At 65.8% G+C, this 9,516-nt stretch overlaps 1 protein-coding gene across 2 annotated transcripts; it reads right to left on the bottom strand.

Annotated features, from left to right (window-relative positions):
• Window positions 1-1,150: 1,150 nt before the first annotated feature.
• Window positions 1,151-4,631, bottom strand: HRH3 (histamine receptor H3; the record flags this gene model as incomplete). 2 transcript variants are annotated; one of them, XM_080813229.1, is made up of 3 exons in its annotated part: window positions 1,151-2,071; window positions 3,181-3,347; window positions 4,382-4,631. In XM_080813229.1, 3 exons carry the CDS (start codon window positions 4,629-4,631, stop codon window positions 1,151-1,153), a joined length of 1,338 nt encoding a protein of 445 aa, XP_080669355.1. The 2 variants fall into 2 exon arrangements, with proteins under 2 accessions (XP_080669355.1, XP_080669356.1); XM_080813230.1 differs by lacking the exon at window positions 3,181-3,347 and having other exon boundaries at window positions 4,386-4,631.
• Between the last annotated feature and the right edge of the window lie 4,885 nt (window positions 4,632-9,516).

Below are 9,516 nucleotides of genomic sequence, written 5' to 3'. Positions count from 1 at the left end.
GGAATCAGCACCAATAAAAAAATACGCTTTACTGTGGACCTCAGAGTCTGCGAGATAGCGCATGGACACGCAGGGAGTGGGGCATGCAGAGCGCCGACGGGTGCACGGGACATGGCGAATGGCCCCTCCCCTGGGCATGCCCCGGGACCCTGGTCTCTTCAGGACCCTCAGGGCATGGCCAGTCCCCTCCCAGCCGCCAGCCCCAGGAGGCTGCTCGAGCGGATGGAGCGGGAGGGGCAGCCTTCTGGACAAGCGCACGTCCAGCGCTCCGGCCGCTCTCAGAGCCGCCAGGCAGGGCCCAGCACCCCGAGCCCGGGGGTGGGGTGGGCAGAAGCAGCTGGCGCAGCTCAGCCGGAAGCAGCAGCACGAGGAAGGAGGGCGTGGGAGCCCACACCTGCCAATCCAGCCCTGAGCTCCTCAGCAATTTTGTCTCTCTTGATTAAACAGCCAAGGAACATGGGGTTCACGGACGTGTTTTCTTCTTCGTTTTCCTGAAACACCCAGAACGGAAGAGCGGAGAACGGCCGCGAGGTTCCTGGGGGGCACTTGACACTTTGGGGGCAGAGGGAGTTGGAAGGAAGAGGGATGATGGAGCTGGCACCTGGGCTTAAGCAGGGGACAGACGGCAGCAGAGCCAACGGCCCAGGCTTGTTGACGGGGTGTGGGGGGTAGTGTGCAGGTGTGTGCACGTGCGGGGCGGACTGCAGCGTCACGGGGCACGGAGCACACACCAATCACTTGCTTCGGGAAGAACACCAAGCAGTAATTGTGCAAAGGGTGGGCGCCACTGGCCATCAGACCATCTGTGGAGGGTGGGCAGTAGGGCTGGGACAGCCCCTCCTGGGGTGGAGCCAGGGTCTGGGTGGCAGGGCAGGTGTCCACATTCTGGTTCAGACAGCGAGGGCCTCTCCGGCCAACCCGCTGAGCTGCCCTGCCATGGGCAGGTGGTCTAAGAGAGGCTGCCGTGGCATTTCAGGTGGGCCGAAGACAAGGTGTAGCTCCCACCTGGGGGACAGCCAAGGCAGCCAGGTGGGAGATGGCGGGGCCGGCTGCCGAGGGGGGGTGGTGGGGGGTGGGAAGCAGAGCCTCGACGAGGAGTGGCAGCAGTGGGAGGGCCCTGTCCCGGCCTCCCAGGTGCCCAGGAAGGCGCTCACTTCCAGCAGCGCTCCAGGGAGCTGTGGGGCTGCACCTGGAGCTTCTGGGGGCAGAGCAGCTTGGTGAAGGCTCGTCGGAAACTGTAGTGGCACAGCGGGTAGAGGACAGGGTTGACGGCTGAGTTGGCCCACAGCAGCCAGAAGGATGTCTCATACCAGTAGTCAGGGACACAGTGGCCGTGGCAGGCGGCCCGGATAATCATCAGGAGTGTGTACGGGGCCCAGCAGAGCCCGAAGATGCTCACGATGACGGCCAGCGACTTGGCCACCTTCTTGTCCCGCGACAGCCGGAAGCGCTGGGTGATGCTCTGGGACACCATCTTCATGCGCTTCTCCAGGGACGCAGAGGACGCTGAGGGCTTGGAGCCCCGCTTGAGCGAGCGCGGCCGCTCTGTGCCCCGGGAGGAGCTGCCGGAGCTGGAGGTGGGCGAGGCCACGGCGCCCCCACCGCTGCCGCCCCCAAGGGCCGCCTCCCCGGCCTCAGTGCCAGGGGCTGCCTCGCCCACCCCGACCCCGTACCTATGCAGCGGCATGGCCTCCCCTCGCCCCTTGTGCCAGCAGCCCCAGCAGCCGGGCGCAGCCGCTGGGGGCGAGGACTGGGCATCAGGTGCGGGCTCGGGGTCCCGCACCCCATCCAGCCGGACGCGGGTGCGCCTCTGGATGTTCAGGTAGATGCTCAGGTTGAAGAAAGTGACGCTGAGGAAGGGCGTGAAGAACTCGAGTGTGGAGGCCGTGATGAGGAAGTACCAGTTGTAGAAGAACTCGGCATAGCAGTGGCCCTCCGGGATGGAGCTGCCCCCCGACAGGTACTCCCAGCTCAGGATGGCAGGCCCGTACAGCAGGAAGGCCAGGACCCACACCAGCACCATCTTCTGCACCGCCCGCCGTGTGTCGCCCTGCTGGGCCCGGTAGGACACCTGCCGTGGGAGACATTGGGTCAGGAGGGAAGGGCACCGGGCCCAGGGGGCAGCCTCTGTGGTGCTGGGAGCATCCCCCCACCGCCCACCAGCAGCCTCTGGGCCTCTGTGCATGGCCTCCCTCCCCTCCCCGTGTGGATCCTGGGCTGGCGGATGCCCTGGCCCGCTCCCCTACGGTCAGGGAGCCTCCCTCAGACCAACCACGAGTGCTCCCCCTGGGCCAGGCCACCTGCCTGCTACCCCCACCCCCGGCAGTGAGGGTCCTGAGGCTCTCTTGCCATTGTGCCCTGTCCACTGAGCACCCACTGGGCACCAGGCTGTGTGCTCAGCACCTTTTGGATGTCTTGGCATCTCCATTACTGTCCTCACTCTCCTGGTGGCTTAGGGAGGGAGGCGGAGGCCACAGCTGGATTGGCGCAAGGGGACAGAGCTGGGGCTTGACCCTGAACCCGTGCTGTGCCCTCTGTCCCATGGCCTCTCTAGACTAGGACACATGAGGCCCCCAGCAGAGGGCGCTCAGAGTGACTGGTACAACCACCAAGGAGGAGATGAGCGGGCAAAGGAGAGACCCGTGCTCCAGCTCCAGCGGCTTCCTCTGTGCCCACAGGGTAGTGACGTAGGAAGGCCAGGCGGTCCAGCGTCCCTGAGGTGGCCACTCACACCAAGGGAAGGTGGTGGAGACAGAAGCTGATGCCCGGCTTCCTGGGGTATGCTTGTGCATGCGCATGCACACACACACACACGCACACACACACGTGTGTGTGCGTGTGTGTGTGTGTCTATGGGGGGAGGGTACCACCAAGAGCCTCTGGCCCAGAACCTCCCTCAGCTCTCAGAACGTTGGACCTGCTCCAGGGGGGAGGCTGAACTGTCCCTCTTCCTTCAGGAGCCCCTGACACCAGGTCGAGATAGTGCCTCCCCCCTGTCCCAGGGTCCGTCCTACCCGCAGCAACTGGCTACTGAGTACCCCGTATGTCGGGTGTGAGGCCAGCAGGGGCCGGGCTCACCTGGTACTGCCCACCACCTGGAATGGCCCCGCTCTGCTGTGGCCACCAACGGCCCACCCCCTCCTCCCGGGACCAAACACGGGCAGCGCATCCCAGACTCACGGCGCGGGTGACCGACAGGAAGCGGTCGTAGCTGATGAGCACGATGTTGAAGACAGAGGACGTGCAGAGCAGATAGTCCACCACCAGCCACAGTTTGCAGAGACCCCGGCTAAAGGGCCAGCGGCCAGTCAGCACGTAGGGCACATAGAGTGGGATGCAGAAGGCCCCTGTGGGAGAAGAGGGCCAGGGTGGGCGACGGCTGGACAGATGTCCAGGGTGAGCCTCACCACAGAGGAGAGACCGGCAGGACTTGGGGGTGCACGGCGGCCACTTTCCTGGGACCAGTAAGCGTTACCTTGCCCTCCCCTCCACCCTGTCTCTCAGGCACAACTTCCACCCTGCCCCTGGCCTTCAACCCCTCCCTAGTCTCCAGCCCCACTGGCGTCCCTTGGACTTGGGGTCAGGAGGGAAGATCCCGGGGTGGGGACCTCTGGGCGCCATGAGACCCTGAGCCTCGATTTAGGACTTCCAGACTTCTGACCAGTCCTCCCAAGCCCCAGAGGGAGCCCCTCCGCCTGCTGGACCCCAGCCCTATCCTGGCCTTCGGACAGCCCTTCATCATCAGCTCAGAAAACAAGAAAGCCTTTCTCCTGGCTCAAAGGGCATTTGGCTGCCGTCGCGCCAGCCGCTCCCACTGCCACCAATGTCTGGCAGACGCACCTAGCAGCCCCAACAGGTGTCTGGCGCTCCGGCCCCCTCCGCGCGCCCCGCCCCCAAGCCGGCAGCAGCGCGCGGACACGTGAGAGCGCGCTCCTCCGAGCACCTCCCCCACCCCCACCCCGCTTCCCCCACGGCCCCCTCCCCCAACACGGCTCTAAAAACTCCCTTCTCTGTCCCCTCCCCCAAACCTCTCCCAGCGCCCTCCGCACGTCCTGAGTCCGCCAGCAGCCTTTGTTCGGCTACAGCGCAGGAGCCGGCGCTGCACCCGGGGCTGCTGTGCCTTGCGCCTTGCCAAGCGCCCGCGCGCCGGGACCCCTTCCCGAGGAACATCCCGTCCGCCCCCTCCCCGTCCCTTGGTGGGGGAGGCAAGGAACTTCGTTCGCGCCCACCGCCCCACGGGTCCCGGACGCCCCCTCCCCAAGCAGGGCTCCCCGGCGGGGTGTGTGCCCGAGCAAAAAAGGCGCCCTAGTCCCCGCTCGGATCCCTGCTGGCCGGGCCGGGCTGGGCGCTCCTGGGCTCGGGCGGGGGCTGGGGGCTTTACCCACGAGGAAGTCGGAGATGGCGAGGTTGAGCAGAAAGAAGTTGTTCTGGGTGCGGAGGCTCGAGTCGGCCACGAAGGCGAGCATGACCAGCGCGTTGCCGAGCACCGTGGCCACGATAAGCAGCGCCATGAGCGCGGCCAGCACCGCGGTCCAGGCGGCGGAGAAGCCGCGCGCCCCGCCTGCAGCCGCCGCCTCGCCCGCCAGCGCCCCCGACGCGTTCAGCGGCCCGTCGGGCAGCGTGCGCTCCATGGCCCCGCCGGCTCAGGCGGCACCGGGGCGCGGGGCAGGGCGCGGATCGCCGGCCGCGCGGCCGGGAGGGGCCCCGGCCCGGGAGCCTGATGTTTGCGGGCTCTCGGCCCGGCCGGCTTCGCCGGGGGGTGCCCGGCGCATGGTCCGCGGGCGCGGAGGCCCGGGACGGGGCCGGGGCGGGCGGCGCCGAGGGGACCCGGGCCGGAATCCGGGCCGAATGGGGCCAGCGGCACCACCGCTACAGCCCGAGCGGACCTGGAGCGGAGCGGGAGCCCGAGCCGCCGCCAGAGCGCCGGTGCGCCCCGAGTGCTGCGCGCAGCCGAGTGCGCCCCGCGCCCAGCCCGCCGCCCCCCGCGCCCCGCGCAGCGCCCCCGCCATTGGCTGCCGCCCGCGCCCCGCCCCCGCCCCGCCCCCGCCCCGCCCGGCGCCGGCAGCACCACGGACAGCGCCGCGTGCCCGCCGGGCCGCTGGAGCCCCAGCCAGGAGCGCACGGCGGCTGGCGGAGAGCCCGGCCCGAGCGGGCGGGCGCCGGGGCGGGGGGCGCGCCTGCTGCCAGCCGGACCGCACACCCAGGAGCCGGTACCTGCGCCGCTAGGCCTGCCCCGTGCCCTCAGCCCCGGTGACCCCGGCCGGCCCTAGTCGGGAGCCGGGGGACTGTGGGGACCTGGAATGAGGGGGGTACGCCTGCACCTGCGCTCGGGGGAACTTGCCCCGCGAGACCCCTCCTCCTGTCGTGCTTCAGGCAAGCGGGTTTCAGGGGAAGGAACGTCCCAAAGAGAAAGGATGGGAGGGGTCTCCGAGAGCGGGAGCCCTGGCCAGGGGTCTGCTCCAGCCCCCATATGCGTGGGACTCGGGGTCTCCGTCTCGCCATGGGCAGGGCCCCACGCAGGGTCTAGGGCGACCTGCAAGGAGCAGACAGTTGTGGAGTTACATAAGGGAAGATCTGGAGCCAGTGGACCCGACCGGGAAGGGAGCACACCCACATGGGGCGCAGGCGGACCCAGGTTGGGGGGGGAGAGGCCGGAGGTTCAGAGCCGGGCCGTGGGTCCCCTCCCCCCAGCTGACAGCGCAGTGGGGCGGTCACCGCCGCGGGGACAGACGAGGTCACTGCGCTTAGGGCGCAGCCAAGGCAGCTGCTGCGTTAGCGCCTGCAGGAGGGGATGGGGGAGGAGAGGCAGCGGGAGGGAGCACCCCCTCCCCCCACACACACAGGCTCAGATAGACAGGGTCAAGGACAGATTCAGCGGGAGACACTCACAGCGAGACAGACAGATGCGCCCACACTCAGACACACAGACACCCACAGACCAGGGAAACAGCCACCCAGCGTCGGGCTGGGGACCCACCAGCGGCAGTTAGACACACGCACATCAGACAGCAGCCAGCCAGAGAACAGCGCCCGAGGGAGAGAAGGGCAGCTACTCTGCTCTGTCTCCAGCGGCGCACATCTGTGGAAGCCTCAAGGGGGACAGAAGTGGGGGAGTCTGCATGGGGGGGCCGGGAGGCTGGGGGAAGGGGCTGCTGTCCAGCACACAAGGCGCCCCCACGCGCACAGTAGCTTCCTGATTGTGCAAGGACCCACCCCCTTCCCTAGTCCCAAGAGGTACTTCGGAAACTCTGGGAAGTGGGGGAGACTAGACTCCCTCTAACCCTTCCTCAGCGCCGGTTGCAGCTGGAGACCCCAGACCTTTGCCCTAGCGGACCCACTCTTCCTTGGCTCATGGCGGCAGCCTTTGCCGGAGGGGGAGCATGGGGATCCAGCTCATCCTCCCAGAAGCCCTCTCTGAGTAACTGGGTCTACTCCTCCCTTCCAGAAGCGAGCCCTGTTCCCCCTACAGGCTCCCCAGCCTCCCTTTACCACACCCCAGTGTGCCTGGTGGGCAGGGCCGTGCTGGGACCGGGCAGCTGTCTGGTGGTGAGAAAACAGGCCATGTGGGGAGTCTCTGGAGCAGCAGGGTGCTGCTGGACCCCATCGCTCCCATCACCCAAATTCGCCTACACCTTCAGTCCTGGGTCAGGAATCACTGTCCCCCATGCTCAGCCCGCAGCTCCCTGTTGAGCGCCACCCCCGCAGCGCCTCTGGTCTTCCCCAAGCACTTAAGGCTGGCTTTGGCCAGACAGTACCGTGTGGATTGGATGCCCTTCACCCCTGGACGTGGGAGCTGGAGTTCGGAGGGGATTGAAGGGGACTCAGGCTCTCTCTCGCTAGTTGGGAGCCTCCTTTCCAGCCTCAGTATCCCCATCTTGAAGGGGGGACTATGTTGTTTACCATACAGGATGGATGGGCCAAGTCAAGGGGAGTCTGTGCAGAGGGCATCCCCTCTGAAGTCTCAGTGAAGCTGCCCGTGGTTATCCTTGTCGCTATCAATATTCTGGAGTCTTCCCTGACAGTCTTTGGCCCCACAGCAGCTGGAGGGGGCATGGACTCACCTCGGATCCAGGCCCAGGGGACCAGCTGCCTGATGAAAAGGAGTTATGTGTTTTTTTCTGAATGTGGGGATCTTCCTCTGTAAGTTGAGGCCATAAGGAGAGGGAGAGTCAGGGCTGACCCACAAGTTTGAGGATGCCCATGGCCAAGGCTCGTGAGCGCCTCCTATCTTCATTTACACGCATGGCCTTGTTAATTCCCATTTGCTCTCAAAGGTGGGTAGGATTGGAGGTCCCTTTGTACAGGGAGGAAGCCACCTACCCAAGGTCAAATGAGGCAGGTGGCCCCTCACTTAATGACCACAGTCTTGGCCCAGCTCTAAAGTCAGGGGCCCTGAGACCCACCTTGACCCTGGCTGGACAGAAGCCTGATGTCCTCTGGGCTGGGCGCAATGTGGCCAAGGAAATTTGGGGTGAATGAAGCAGGTCCTCATATGGCTATGCACAGGATATCTGGCCGTGGGGCCTCTGTCCCAAGTAGAGAGTTTCCAGGTAACTGGATGGCAGAGAACCCTCCAAGACCCTGGAAAAGAGTGCCGAGGGCTGGGGGACAAGGACAGCCTCCTGTACTGGGCTCACCAAAACCTCACAGAGACAGTGGCCTGGGACCCCAGTTTCTCCATTTGTTGAAATAGCTGGCATTCGGTTCACCAAATGTCCAGTGCAACAGAGAGACCATTGAGCACACTCTCTAGCCATGTTAGCAAAACCAGACTCCCCACAAACCCCTCACCGAGGAGATGGTTCACCCACTGACTGATTAATTTGTTCATTCATCTGAGCAACATGGTTTAATTGAGCACCTACTATGTCTCAGGCACTACACTAAGTTGTCAACGGAGGAAGGCAAACACCACGCATATGTCCACTGGTTATAAGAAATGAAGCAAGACAGGGGACAGAGAATGCCCGGGCACAGGGCTGGGTCCGCTGTGGGGCATGCCGCTCAGCTCTCCTTTCACGAGAGTGGGGTGCGGGAGCAGGGCTGCTGCTGAGTTGAAGCTGAGGTGAGGCACAGGCCTCCCCAGTGCGTGGGGCTTCCAGCACCTGGTGGGACGCGTGGTGTGAGTCGGAATGTGGCCCTGACGGAACATCTACAGATTCTGTGGCACTGCCCAAAGTCTGGGGGGCCCGGGCAGGGGCCTGACCCATCAGGGTTGGAAGTGGAGACAAGGGCTCTGGGCTGAAGTCCTGTGGATGGACAAGGGGACATGGGCAGAAATGGCATGACAGCCATTTTGGACAGCCTTCCCAAGCACAGCGGCGGGGCAGTGCCCGCGAGGATGGGTGCCGTCCCTCGCGACGCACTGTTGTGAATCAGAGAGTTTTACATGGCACTACGCTTCCAACGGGAAGAGAATGAGCATCCTGAACCCAGTGGCCCACTGAAGAATCAATGTCCCTCCGCCCCTGGGGCCCTGTTACAGGCCCCTCCCCCACAGGGCTCACTCTCACTGGGAGGCATGGGAAGGAGCCCGCCGAACCAGCTCCCACTGCCTCCCCGGCGTTTTGAGCCCCGGAGCCCAGCGAGGAGCAGACAGCGGGAGTCACAGCCAAGCCAGCAGGAGCAGGTGGGGCTGCTTGTACTTCCAGTGGCCCGGGGTGGGGGTGGGGGGACACGTGTGGCATTCAGGGGCCTCCCGGCACTGTGGTGCCCACCGCGTGACCGTTACGTGCGTGGACAGCGCACCTAGCCCAGCCTGAGGAGGCACGGTAACCAGGGGCTCAGTCCCTCAGGAGTGGGGATGGGGGTCACACCCCCAGGGAGGCCCCCAAGACCTGCAGAGGTGACAGCAGAGGCGGGGTGTGGCTGGACAGGCAGGCTGGGCGGCAGAGGAGGGAAGGAAGGGGCGGCAGCTGGGCCCCGAGAGCAGCTGTAGTGATGGGGCTGGAGCGCCTACCCCCCGTCGGCGATCTCCCCCCAGGAAGAGTGGCTGGGGCACCCCGGAGGAGCCCCCATGTGCCGGGGAGACCAGCTGCGGCACAAGGAGCTGCACTGCTCAGAGAGAATGAGGAGGCTGGTGTCACGGTCCTGGCTGCCACGAGCAGGGCGGACCGAGGGGTGGCCTGCGCTCCGGGCTCCCGTGGGACGGGTTGAGACTGTCAAAGGTGCCCCGTGTCTGCCCCCTTTCCTACCCACCCGCCCTCCTGCGCCTCCCCCTGCACGGGCGTCAGACCTGCACTGCGGGGTGGGAGCTCCTCCCTGCTCCCTTCCCTTTATCTCCTGCAGGCGCCCTCAATCATCTCACGACCCTGAACCCCATCTCGGTGTCCGCCCCCTGGAGAACACAAGCCGACACGGGCCAGGTTCCAACTTTGAAAGGCCGGTCAGTGCGTGTCCCCTGCGAAGGGGACCCTTGAGCAAAGACGCACAGGAGGGAGGGGGAACGGGTGGGGGGTCTGGGCGGAGCAGTGTTCTGGGCAGAGGGGAGCTCGGGAGGAGTGGGAGTGTGTGTCT

This window comes from Martes martes, assembly GCF_963455335.1.
Source record: "Martes martes genome assembly, chromosome: 9".
NCBI lineage: Eukaryota > Metazoa > Chordata > Mammalia > Carnivora > Mustelidae > Martes > Martes martes.
This window is presented reverse-complemented; position numbering and strand designations above follow the sequence as displayed.